This window comes from Suncus etruscus, chromosome 4 (assembly GCF_024139225.1).
Source record: "Suncus etruscus isolate mSunEtr1 chromosome 4, mSunEtr1.pri.cur, whole genome shotgun sequence".
Taxonomy (NCBI): domain Eukaryota; kingdom Metazoa; phylum Chordata; class Mammalia; order Eulipotyphla; family Soricidae; genus Suncus; species Suncus etruscus.
The window spans coordinates 86,172,689-86,186,789 of NC_064851.1; the positions used below are offsets into that span (position 1 = coordinate 86,172,689).

General features: G+C 40.3%; 1 protein-coding gene across 1 annotated transcript in view; it reads left to right on the forward strand.

The window, feature by feature from the left end:
* The first annotated feature begins 4,014 nt into the window (after positions 1-4,014).
* Positions 4,015-14,101, forward strand: part of NT5DC1 (5'-nucleotidase domain containing 1) — a 98,856-nt gene continuing 88,769 nt past the window's right edge. The window contains exons 1-4 of the mRNA XM_049771382.1: positions 4,015-4,034; positions 4,090-4,202; positions 9,809-9,900; positions 11,229-11,300. Coding sequence (XP_049627339.1) covers positions 4,110-4,202; positions 9,809-9,900; positions 11,229-11,300 — 257 coding nt within the window. The 5' untranslated portion in view covers positions 4,015-4,034; positions 4,090-4,109. The remainder of the gene's footprint in view (positions 4,035-4,089; positions 4,203-9,808; positions 9,901-11,228; positions 11,301-14,101) is intronic.

Here is a 14,101-nt window from a genome sequence, read left to right on the forward strand (position 1 = left end):
CTATTTTTAGCAAATATATAGATTAACTGTAATGATGAAATTCAATTCTAGAAAATTAGCAGTAAACATCATAAGTTCTCATTTTGAAGCATTTCTAAATTATTTTATAATTCTTGTTATATGAAAAAACTCAGGGTCAGAGCAATAGTAGTGCTGGTAGGGCACTTGTCCTGCATGCAACTGACCCTGGGTTTGATTCTCAGTACTCCTTATGGTCTCCTGGGCCTACTAGAAATGATCTCTGAGAAGTGAGCCAGGAATAAGACTTAATACTGCCAGGTATGGGCCAAAAACAAAATGAGCAAACAAACAAAAGCAAATAAAGAAGAAAGAAAAATTCAATACATGGGATAATAAAAATAATCATAACTTCACATCGTGTATTATCTCAGGTACAAGTATATAAAAGTACTGGGATTTTAAAATGAGCCAAATTCATATCACTTTGGGATAACTACATTACACACAGTATTGCTTAGAGTTAAATTTCCTTAGTGGCTTTATTAGTTTTGCTTATTGCTTTAACAGAGTACCAAAGGCTAGAGGATTCAAACAACAGACAAAAAAAATTTCTTTTTGGTTTTTGGGCCACACCTAGTGATGCTCAGGGGTTTCTCCTGGCTATGCACTCAGAAATCACTCCTGGCTTGGGGGACCATATGGGATGCGAGGGGATCAAACTGCAGTCTGTCCTAGGCTAGTGTGCACAAGGTAGATGATTTACTGCTTGCGCCAGAGCTCTGGCCCTAACAAAAATTATTTTTAACAGCTCTAAAGATTGGAAGTCTAAATGCTTTGTACAGTAAACTTGGTTTTCTAGAAAATCTTTCTTCACTTGGAGGTGACAACATCTCCCAATGTTCTCACACAGTCTTTATCTATGCACAAGTATCTCTTGGACTGTCTGACAACTTGTCATACTAGATAAAGGATACCACTCCCACAATCTCATTTAACTATAACTCCTTCTTGAAATGACTTATCTCCAAATAAAGTCTCATAGGGCTTTTGGGATTTCAACAAATAAATAGGAAGGGAATATAATTCAATACATAACATTGACATGAATCTATTGCGCAAAGAGGAATGATATCTAAGTGGTATCTAAGTAGGACATTAAATTTCTAATTTATACGAGAAGATCAAAGGCATTTTATCCGTCTGTGTGGTAAAAACTAAATAAAATAAAATAAACAAATTGCCTGCAGGAAAAGGAATATATTTATTTTACAATAAACCTGAACAAATATATTTAAACTCAACAGTGTAAGAAATGGGGGAAGAGTGAAGAACCATCCCAAATTCTTAGAGGAATTAAACTGAAGTTTGAGGTAATGGCCTGGAATGGTGAGAAGAACTCAAGGAAGAAATATAATTTTTAGCTAATGGAGTTGGATGATTTCTAAATTCTCCCAACAAAGCATAATTGCTTTAGGCTTTTTAGAAGAGGGGCTCTTTGAGTGGGCATGAAGACCAAAAGAAATATAATAGCTGCTGTTCAACAATAAATAGGGTAGTTGTTTAGTGTGTTCAGGGTAAATGAGCACCTCCAGTCCTTGAGTTCGGGGTTAGTTACAAATTAAGGTGTTTTATTTTTTCTTCAAGAAATGCCTTAGGTACCTATAATCACAACCATCAAAACCCTGTCCACAGTTCAACAGGAGCATTCAAGAAATCTTAGAAGGAGAAGTGTACCAAAATTAAATAAATAATGTATGCATTTTTAAAAGTATCCTTTTATATTCTTCACTAGAGCAATGAATAGGCTTGTTCTTTCTTTTATCTTACTTGAATGTCACTAAAGTGCCTATCCCCAAAATGAAATTAAATTTCTTTCATGAAAACTCATGTCTTTCAATGTGCAATTTACTTGGAAGTTTGGCCTGGCACGCATTGTACACAGGAGGCAAAGAAGAAAGCTCAGTTCTATGCAATTCTCTGCTAGTAAGTCATGAAAAAGGAAACTAATGTAAGCTATGAAAAAGTTGTTTTATTTTCTTGATTCATGGACATTAAAGGAATAGGACCGAGAATAGGTCTTGCTTTTCACAAGACCTACCCAGGTTCAATTCTAGGCACCCCACATAATTGCCCAAGCCTGTCAGAAGTGATCTCTGAGTTACAGAGCCAGGAGTAAGTCATGAGCACTGTCATGTGAGACCCCAAATACAAATATGTACATAGTTGTGGGCTCTTTCTTACCAATGAACAGCTTGAACCTTCTTGAGAATTCTTTTCTGTTCTTAGTCCACACAGATTTGTTTGGGGACTTTAAGAGTTACTATGGAACAAGTTAGTGATTTATTCAAATGAATCCACTAGGTATAATAAGTCTCCATCCAAATTGAGCTATCTATTGCAGTAAATTAGTCCCCTGATTGGTACATTAGCCTCCTAAGGGTTAGTGTATTAGTATTTGTAAGAGTTAAAGGTAATTCTCAATCAATTATATTTTCATTATGTCATAAATATTGATTTTTTTCCTATTGGACAAAATGTTCCTTTAAACTTAGAAGCAATAAAAAGATAATGGATATACACACATATATTCTCTTGTTAATGAGATTTGTATTTCTTTTATATAATGTTAACGATCTCAAAGTCTTATATACTTATATCCAGATGACCTCAGAGAAGTAAATATTCACATCTCTTATACACGTGTAAAGTCATACTAATTATGTACAGTGCTTAAGAGCGAAAACGTCAAGATAATTTCTTCCTCTATAGAATTAAAAGCTTGTAATTTTGTTAAGTTCTTTCCGCTGTAGTATGAAGGTTCCGGTGACTTTTCTCCCTTCCCTTACACCACAGAAAAAGTAACAAAATAAATAATAGTTTTATTCATCAATGTCATTTGGCAATATGATTCTGAATTATGGCTAATAACTTATTTTAGTTAAACACTCTTAGGAGAGATCCAGAGATTTTTTTTTCTGCTGAATGAAAGAAGTCAGAGGAAGAGGGATAGACATAGAATAATCTCATTCATTTGTGGGATATAAGAAAAAAAGAGACAGTATGGTAAAAATATCCATAGATAATAGAGATGAGGCCCAGGAGGACTAGTCCATGGTAGGAAGCTTGCCTCAAAGGGCACTTAGAGCAGAGAAGGGTCTACTAGGACAATGACAGTTGGAACTGATGGTTCTGGACAAGAACTGGGTGCTAAAAGGGGATAAAATGATATGCCCTTTCTTAACAAAAGTACAAAGCACAGTCAGAAAAGAAAAGAAAGGAAGGGAAAAAGGAGAACGAGAGGGAGAAAGAGACCCAAGAGAGCCAGGGAGAGGGAGGGTAGAGAGAAGGGGGGGGTATGAGATAGATATGAGAGAGAGAGGGGGGGGGGGGAGGGAGAGAGAGAGAGAGAGGGAGGGAGGGAGGGAGGGAGGGAGAGGGAGAGGGAGAGGGAGAGAGAGAGGGAGAGGGAGAGAGAGATTTCTTTTTGCAACCACGGTGCTTCAATCAAATAATTTAAAATGAAATCGCACACACGCTTCAGGTGGTGAAACTGTAGCTAGTCTCTCAAGACACGACTTAGTCATGTCTGGAACTGCACAACTTGATCCCAACTGTGGCCGGAGTGGTGGCGCAGGGCGTAAAGCGTCTGCCTTGCTAGCACTAGCCTAGGAATGACTGCTATTCCATCCCCCAGCGTCCCGTATGGTCCCCCAAGCCAGGAGCGATTTCTGAGAGCATAGCCAGGAGTAACCCCTGAGCGTCACCGGGTGTGGCCCCCAAACAAAACAAACAAAAATGCAAACAAGAGAACGCGTGGCCCTTCCCAGGACTGTCTTCTCCGCCCCGGGGCACCTCCAGGAGGGAGGCGAGTCGCGGTCCGAGAGCGCAGAGGACAGGACGGAGAGAGAGCAGCGGCCGGACGGGGGCGCTCGCGGGCGCGGGAAGTGCGGGCGGGCGGGCGGGCGGCCGGCGCGCAAGGGTCCCCAGGGGCGGCTGCGGCCCCGCCCCGCCCGGCCAGCTCCGCCCCGTCCCGCCCGCCCGTCCGCTCCGGTCGTCCCCTCCGGCCCCGCCCGCCCGCCCGCCCGCCGCGTCGTCCCCGCGCTCCCGGCCCCGTCCCGCGCGGGCCCAGCCCCGGTAGCCCCGCAGCCATGGCTCAGCACTTCTCTCTGGCCGCGTGCGACGTGGTCGGCTTCGACCTGGACCACACTCTGTGCCGCTACAACCTGCCCGAGAGCGCCCCGGTGAGTGGCGCCGCCGCCTCCCTCCATGGCGGCCGCCCGGGGCTCCCTCTTCCTTCCGGCGGGGCCCTGGGGCCGCCCCGCCTGCGCTGGAGCCCGCGGAAGTGAGCGAGCCGCCGGGTCCCGCATCTGCTTGCAGCCCGAGTCCCGGGCAGGCCGAGTTTGCGAGGGGCTCGGGCAGCCCAGGGGCAAAGGAGAGAATTCTGCAAGCTCCAGCTGGGCGAATGCAGTTTCCAGGGCAAAGATGGGGCCAGAAGAAAGTCGGGCTGTCCTTTGGAAATCCCCTCATTTCTTACCCAGGCTTGCAACCTCCTTGCAAGTGTTTCTGTACTTCCACGGCGTGCACTCTGCACCCCTAGTTAGGGCTTGTGTTTTTCCTAGCTGCATTATTTTTCCTTTTGCGTGTGCATGCTTTTATTTATTTATTTATTTATTTATTTATTTATTTTTTTGAACTCTGCTGTCAGCCAAGGGAGAGATGGATCTATGGCAGGGAGCGCTAACCGAAAATTTGCAACTTAGTTATTAGCCTTTTACCAAGAGGAGGAATGATCTAATGCGCGCCTTCTAAATGCTAATTGCACTTTGAATCCATCAGAACTGAGCAGAGCCCGCGCGAAGTTGGGCTCCGTGGTGCACATGGAGGAGGGGAGGTCAGGAGGCATGATGCCAACTTGGGAATGGGACTTGCTCTCCCCATTCTCTTGGTTTCACTGTCTACACTCTAAAAAGACCAGAACCACGTACACAGGCAGAAAAAAATAGCCTTAGGAACAGGTCAAAGTGAGGATTCCGCAGCCAGACTCTGGATATATTCCTGCTTCTCTGTGACTTTGGGCACATGCCTCGTCTCAAAACAGACCCTTGGATTGATTATTCATGCATGTTTTCTATGCTTCGGCATTGGAGTGGGGGGGGGTGACTACTCTTCTGCTTTCTAAGTTTTCTGCCCTCCTTTGCCCTATTGTGTAGCTGCTTCCTTGGTTATTCAGAGTTCAGAAGAGGTTTCTTAAGACTTTGGTCACTAGTTCTCTCGGTCGCTCATTCATATTCTCCCTCCCTTTCTCTTACCAAATCTCATCTTGGCTTATATTTTCATGAGTCCTGTGCTTATGTGCCGTTTCCTACGCCCCAGAAGTGTCCTAGCCCCTATTACAATTGGGGACAATAAAACAATACATATGCCTTCAAATGACTTTGTAATGAATGGGCCAGATGCTGAAAAGTTAGTTCAGTGCCCTGAGTGTTTGCAGGTCCTGGCTCTTCGTTTCTGTGCCAGGAGACCCCAGCTCTCATCTTACATGCCTTTCCCTTGGTAAACCTTAATGTCTTCACTTCTGCCTTCTACTCTCTTCAGTATGCCTTAAAACTTTACATAGTTTTTCATAGTACTTACATATGGTATTAAATTTTCCTGTTGGAGAATTTTCTTGAGAATTTCCTATGATTTCTTTCTTTTTTTTTTTTTTCTTTTTTTCTTTTTTTCTTTTTTTTTTTTTTTTTTTTTTTTTTTGGTTTTTGGGTCACACCCGGCAGTGCTCAGGGGTTATTCCTGGCTCCAGGCTCAGAAATTGCTCCTGGCAGGCACAGGGGACCATATGGGATGCCGGGATTCAAACCGATGACCTCCTGCATGAAAGGCAAACGCCTTACCTCCATGCTATCTCTCCGAGAATTTCCTATGATTTCTTAACATCTGCTCTCAGATACTTTATTGTCTGTTCTTTGTGCTGAGTTGAATACTTGGCATATGCCCGCTCTCATTGCCACCATTCTCACAAGCATTTTGCTTTTATGAAGTGCTTTCATCAATCCTACAACTGTAGGAGGTAGAGACGCTGTTATCACAGTTGCTTTATAAATATTGACAGTGAGACACAAGAAAGATTACCTAATCAGGTTACCAAGTACAGTGGTGTATAGATGGGTTTAATCAGGCTCTCTACCCTTATCATGAGTTAGGTGGTGCTGCCTGCCCAGAGGAGAGGCCTAGAGTGCAGGATAATTGAGTTAAGTCCCTGAATAAGAATAAAAGCCAGCAGTTAAGGAGTCAGCTCATTGGAGGTAGAAGATCTGTATCCAAGACTGGAGCCTCAAAACACACAACTAAAAAACTATATGGGTCACTTTGGTGTGTGCAGCAGGGGTAGAGATGCAGGAGAAGATGCTTGAGAAGTATTGGTGGCTGCATATGTGATTCTAAACATGTCCCCTATGCAGTTAATAGGTGCTCAGTGTTGTGCACAAGTAGAAATGGGGTTTCCTCTTTGCTGGCTCAGGAAAGGCATCCTCCAGCCAATGGCGTCTGTCCTCTGCTAGGGTTACAGACTCAAAAATCTTTGAGGCCCTGTCATTAACCTACCTGTGTAATTGAGTGGTGATGCCTATGGCCACAAGAATGCTTTTTCTAGTATGCTCAGGGAGACAGGGGCTTGATCTTGCCAGATGGACACTAGTAAGAGGAAACCTCCAGGAGAAGTCATTCAGTTTTTAAATGTTAGTTCATTTTCCAACACAACAGGATAATTCAATTTTAGCAAAGACAACTACAGAATGTCCATTTAAATTTGTATTTCAAATAACAAACAGTTCTGATATGTCATGGCCCATATAACTTGGGATATATTTACACTCAAAAGGTATGTTCTTTATCTGGAAATAGGTATTATTTCATATTGTATCTGGCAACCTGAAATGGGAAGCAAATATAATTTCTGCCCTTCCTATGGGCTACAGAACACTTACTTGCAACCACTTGGGGGTGATTATAAGTTATCTGAGATTAAGGGAATAACTTGTAGTAAAGGCTGGGCGAGGAAGACCATAGAGGCCCTGTGCTGACACAGCTTCTGTAGTAACTCAATATAATCTCTGGAAAAGCTCCAAGAACTAGGTTTTGGGATTAAAACAGGAGTTTCAAAAGCATAGGCTTCCTTATTTTTGCTCTGCACTCTTATGATTTTCTGCTTGCACACTGACCTCATTCTCCTATTACAGAAACTTCTCCAACATGTAAGAAACAATTCAGGGGCCCGGAGAGATAGCACAGCAGCGTTTGCCTTGCAAGCAGCCGATCCAGAACCAAAGGTGGTTGGTTCGAATTCCGGTGTCCCATATGGTCCCCCGTGCCTGCCAGGAGCTATTTCTGAGCAGACAGCCAGGAGTAACCCCTGAGCATCGCCAGGTGTGGCCCAAAAACCAAAAAAAAAAAAAAAAAAGAAACACAATTCAGTTACCTACTCCCATTGACAAATTGCTTTCTTTTTTGGAAGGAATCTGACCTCAATGAAATCACATTGCTAAGGTGTATATTCCTCATTGTTCTGGGCTGCATAAGCTCTGCTTGGATAAGAGGTAGTTCTGATGGGGTATAATAACCATTGACAGTTACTGTAGTGACACTTTTGGTTATAGTGGGTACATATATACCACGGAAATGGGGATTAATCTTAAAAATAAAATCACATGTGGGGCCGGAGAGATGGTTCAGTGGTAGGGCTTTTGCCTTGCACGCGGCTGAACCAGGACCTACCACGGTTTGATCCCCTATATGCCATATGGCCTCCAAGCCAGGAGCAATTTCTGAGCGCAGAGCCAGGAGTAACCCAGTAACACCCCTGACTGGGTGTGGCCAAAAAATAAAATAAAATAAAATAAAATAAAGTCATATGAATGATGATGAAAGCAATTGAGTTAAATTGAGTTTACTTGTATATGAGGCTCTGCTCTAAATTCTTTATATCTGTTATTCCCATAGCACTGATTCCTCTGAAGCAAGAACATGTTGTGTACTTTTTATTATTCATAGTTTTCAGTTCCTGAGTGACTCTATACATTTTCACTTCAATTAGTGTGTGTGCTTTTTTTTTGACAGAATGTAGATAGTGGTTTTCAGTCATTGTTTAGTCCTGTGTGTCCCTGACCTGTGCTCCATCCTATAGTAAGCTTGAGATATCCAGATGATTTTGAAAAACCGCCAGCATTGAAAACTGTTGATATAATGATGTAATGTATGTCTACTCACAGTTCTCAAGGCCACATTGCATTTCAGGAGATAATGATTTTATTTAGCTTTATAACTGACAACACCACTAGCTGACAAGGACATTTTGCTTTCTGCTCAGTCAACCCCTGCACAACCAAACCCATATGGCAGCCTTGTACAGGCCTCTGAGTTTCTTATTCTAGGTTGCCTTCTCTCACTCACCCACTTCCCTACTACATTTTGCAGTTTCCAGGTAAACATCACTGAAGGCCTCAGGGAGACCTCCCAGTGTATTTGCATGTCTCTGCCCCTTGAGACATCCTGGACTGTCCTGAGTTAATATCTATAGAGGGTGAGGCTGCTCATTGTGTTCTCTTGAATTCTGCTTAGACCACTGGTCTACTGTAAGGTTAAGTGTCTTCTGCTGACCTAAAAACAATCTGAAAGAGAATGGGCAAGGGCTAATGACTCTCATCCACCATTTACCTGCAGTTTAGTATGTAAAGTTTTTCAACAAAACTGAACTAAAGACCTGCTTTGTAAGTTTAAGCCACAGCTTCAGTTCCTGGTGCCACCATCTGCACCATGCTGGAAGCCTAGCTGCTCCATCATGTCAACTTGGCAATTCTACTCTCTGATTCTAATATCTCAAGCAGTTTCCTGCCACCAGGTGTGTGTGAACAACAGAAGGGTTGTTTAGTGCTAGTGCCACTAAAGAGAAGATGTTCCACAGCAGGACCACAAAGTGTGGCTCCTGGTGAGTGTGTGAGCAAGTACCTCAAGAAAGTTGTCTTGAGTATTTAAGCACTGCACCACCTTCACAGCCAATCATATGTGACCTTAGGTCATCACAAAAACTGCAGCAAGAAAAGCAGAGGGCAGGAGTCTAGAGAATTTAAAAGAAAAACAAAAACCAACAGTTGAGTCAGCTCTTCACAAAATAAAACACTTAAAACACTGGGATTCTTTTGTTATTGAGAAATCAAACCAGTTATCAAGCAGGTTTGTTCTTGCTTTTTCTTATGTCAATGAAATATTTTCTGTGTCTGAAGTCATATAAGCTCCATGATTCCTCCTTTAAATGACTACCTTGTCTCCAAGGAGATTTTCCTTTGAGTTTCCCTTAAGCTAAAAAAAATTATCCTAGGAAGGATAATTTGCTTATGAAAGAGCATTAGGCTGTTAATTTTGCAGTTAAACTTATTTCCTATCTGCCCAAGCTGAGCAATTCTTTAAGGTTTTCAAATCAGTGAAGTTCAGAATAATAGTGAGTTGCATATTGGTTGACTGGTTGATTAAATGAAGGAACCACCCAAGTGCAGCTTAGGAGTTCAGAGGGTTCCACTAGTACCTCTTTTCTAATTGCCAGGGTCTAATACAAGGGACTGAAGATGCAGTGCTCTTTAGATTCTGTAATGTTCAGAGGTGATCCCAGCTATACTATACCTGGTGTTGAGACTTCTAATAGAATACCTGGTGGTCCTCCAGGCATCATGACACTGTGCAGTAACTGGAACTCAACTGGGTTGGGCTCGTGCTAGACATGGAGCCCTAAATACATAACTATCTTCCAGCCCCTGAGTTACTTAATTAACTTTTTTTTTTACTTCTCTTTTATTTGCAGCTTATTTATAATAGCTTTGCTCAATTCTTAGTCAAGGAGAAAGGGTATGACAAGGAACTGCTTACTGTCACGCCAGAGGATTGGGATTTCTGGTAAGTTTAATTTTTAAGGTCTACACCTTCTTTGAGTCTTAATTGTTGCTGAAAATGTATTAATGCGCTCTCTTCAGTAGAAGTAGCACATGAAATAAGAAGGTGAGTAAAAGGACAAAAATGCCTCTGTACTGATACATTTTTTTCCTAAATGAATTAAAGTCCTATGCTTTAAGCTTTGACTTGGCTTGGTTAAGTCCTAAAATAAGCCAAATATATATGTAACTAATAGATTTTTGGTGTGGTTTAAGTTTGTGGTAATTAATAATTACAAAAACCATAAGAACTGTCTCTAGCATCCTTTCAAATAAAGAATTGGAAAAGAAGAGAGAGGGTGTTTCAATACATACTTAGATTGTGTTTTCTTAATCTAGGTAGGTTTTTTTGCATCTGAATTTCTTAGGGTTACTCTTTTTGAGTTAAGATTTCCAAGTGTGCAAGGCTGGTTTTTTTAATACCTCCTCATAAACTCCAAAAGCAAAATGTTATTAAGCCATTATAAATTGTTCAGTTGACAGTATTGATTCTGAAATGAGTGAAAAATATCTGCATAAATAGTTCTGGAGCAGAAATTTTCCTCTCAAACAGTTCTCCAATATTTGTTTCATCATTTTTGACTTGCCTGTTTAGAAAAAAGGAAGAAAAAATATATAAGCTATGAAAGTTCTGACTAGAAATTTTGCTGTGGATCCAAAGTCTCTAATGCTTCTAAAGTGGCCTACTATTTTTTTCTTTAATTCTTTTGCTATTTGGTGACTTATATCTCCTTGCTTTTTTAATCATGATAATTCCCATTTTACTCACCAAATCCCAGAACTCTTACTTTGAAGAACCTAAATCTTAGTATTTGACTTTTTTTTTTTAGTGGGTTTTAATAATATGCCTTTTCCAGAAGGCAACTTCTTTTATCCTGATTAAAATCAAGAAAAAGTCCAAAGAATATAGAAGAAATCCTGGCTAATAACTTCACTTGTAGACTATAAATATGTGTGTGCTTTATTTGATGGCAAACATTTGCTCATTGTAACAGAGACTTGTAGTGGTATTCATTTTCTTCTTTTCTGTGAGTGTGAAATTTCTTTTTTTAAACTCTGAAGGCTTTTATAAAGTAAGCAGGCTGTTCTTTATTTGCCCACATAACAGTTTTCATAATACGCTTGCTCTTTGGATATTTAATGTTAGATTCCTGGATATTCTTATTCATTTGATCAACATATCACTCATTTGAGTGGGAGAATCTCTTGTTAGAACTGAATTTTTAAAATACAATTTTTTTTTTTTTTTTGATTAGGCAACTATATGCTGATTGGTAAACTTTTCTCTTTCAGTTGCAAGGGCTTAGCTTTGGATCTGGAAGATGGGAGCTTCATTAAACTTGCAGATAATGGCACTGTGCTCAGGTAATCATTTTTAGTTGTAAGTTAAAATTTTGACTCATACTTTAAAAGAATCATATTTACAAGTTACTATAATTGAATTTTAGCAAATAGTCTAAAGTTCTAGCACCAATCAAACCAACAATGTCAGCTTTTTTCCATCATTGTTCCTAAATTTTCTCCCTCTAGTCTTCCACCTTCACGATCACATTTTACAATTTGATTATTATACTACTTACTGATAGCAGTATTAAATAAAACACTTCTAATGTCCTGAAAATACCCTTTTTGTAGTACTCATTCACTTCTCTTCCTTTGTCCCTGGCAATCAATAATCTTTATGCTATCTCTAGTTTCTTGCCAGATTCATAGTTCAAATCATATAGTAAACATTACTTCAGATTAACTGCATTTATTATGGATTTAATCTTCTTCCATGTCTTTTCATGACTGGTTAGCTCACTGTCCCTCCCCCCATGCACACACACACTGATTAATATTCTATTGTTTGGATGGGCTAGAGTTTATTTTAATCTACTAAAGATATTTTCTTTTTATTCAGTGGTATACATTTATATATTTACTCAATAATTATTGTTTTTACATGGGACAAAATTACACTGCCCAGATCTTTTCTTATGACAGCCAACTAGAACAGAAGAGATGCTTATAGTGATTATTATTCATTTTATGTTTTTGATGGGAAGCTCAGGGACGTGACTAGGACCACTCTTAGTGATTCTTGGCTAAATTGACCTACAATTCAGTACTAGGTTCAATATAGTGTGAATATATATATATATATATATATATATAGTGTTGTAGATGTTGTGGACCACTATAACTGGAGCCCCAGGCTCCAAAATGAAGTCCAGACAGATCTAGGTCTGGAAGCAAATATTGATATAGGAAATAATCCACACAGTGAGAAGTGAGAAGGTACAAGAACATGTTCAGGAAACCCAGTACTCAAGCAAGGAATCCCACCACTCAAGCCTGCTCCTAAGAAGGAAAGCTGCTCAGTGAAGGAATACAGAAGAGTGAGATCCTGCCTTCCTCAGACCCCTGCTTTTATTGACAACAACCAGGCCACACCCTAGTGTGAGATAGGAATACTAAATAGGGAATAATCCAGTAATCTCATCCCCAGATCACATGCAGGGTGGAGTTTGAATTGATTACTGGTGTGACCAGTAATCCAACAGACCATTAGGGCCATCCTGATGATGCTTGGAGTTTCTAGGGCTATACCCAATTATGGTCAGAAAGCCATGTGATGCTGGGAATGGAACCCGGTTGTTTTTAACCTTAGTACTTTCTCCTTGGATCCTTTATTTTTTTTATTTTTAAATAAAGTCTTTACTTAAGCACCAAGATTACATTTATGATTATAGTTGGGTTTCAGTCATAAACTCCCTTCACCAGTGCAACATTCCCACCACCAATGCCCACCCCCTTCTCAACTCCTGCCTGTATTTGAGACAGGCATTCTACTTCTACTTCTCTCACTCATCTAGATTGTCTTGATAGTTGTTAGTGTAGTTATTTCCCTAACTACACTCACCATTCTTCGTGGTGAGCTTCATATTGTGAACCAGTCCTTCTGTATTTTTTGTTCATTTAGCAACAAGAGAGAAAATGTATGCCGATATGTAGTGATGCCAAATGCAGCTTTGATTATGAACTTTAATTCTCCAGTGATAATCATATGTATTTGGTTATCTTTTTTTTTTTTTTTTTTTTTTTTTTTGGTTTTTGGGCCACACCCGGTGACGCTCAGGGGTTACTCCTGGCTATGCGCTCAGAAGTCGCTCCTGGCTTGGGGGACCATATGGGACGCCGGGGGATCGAACCGCGGTCCGTCTCCTAGGCTAGCGCAGGTAAGGCAGGCACCTTACCTCGAGCGCCACCGCCCGGCCCCGTATTTGGTTATCTTTAATCATGTGGGACATCCTACAGTTTCATTTTTTATTGTTATGTCTCTCTGACCCCACTCTTGCCTTTCTCCACAGTCCAACCCTCTCCATATAACTTCTTTGCTCACTAACAATTTCCTGCATTGTTTTATTATTCTGTTATGCCTGGTTGCATCCACTATGTGATTCCTTATTGATCACTTCTCATTAAGTATTTCCCATCTTTGCACAGAACTTTATCATGTTCATCTCTATATAAAAAGAACACCATTTGTTATTTTACCTTCACTTGCCCTCTTATTTCATTCTGCTTTTCTGCAGTAATGTGACACAAAAAGGAAAATGCTTTGCAGTATAATATCTAAATAAACTGCATAATATTGACTGGTTTTCAATGGTGTAAGATATATCTGTTTGAATTCATGTTTTTATGTTTTGTAACTACCCAGAAATGGAATGACAGATGATAGAACTGCTAATTTTATATTTTTATCACTCTCTTCACTGTTTTTCATAATGACTGTACCAGTATACATTCCCACCTACAGAGTTTGTTTTTTTCTACAGCACTTGTTGTTTCTACACTTGTTGTTTTGTCCTACAGCCATTTTCATAACTATGAGGTGATATTATTGCTTGAATTTGCATTTCCCTCATAATAAATGATGTTAATTATATTTTTATGTGCTTCTTGGCCATCTTTAAAAATCTTTAGAGAAGCATCAAGCCATCTTTCTAAATATCTTCTTTGGAGAAACATCAAGTTCTTCTGCCTGTTTTTAAGTTAATTTTTATTTTTTAAGTTAATTTTTATTATGGATTTTTAGTTCTCTGTACATAATGGATATTAACCCCTGTTGGACAGGTGATGTACCCATGTTTTCTTCCATGAGGAAGGTCTCTTTTTGT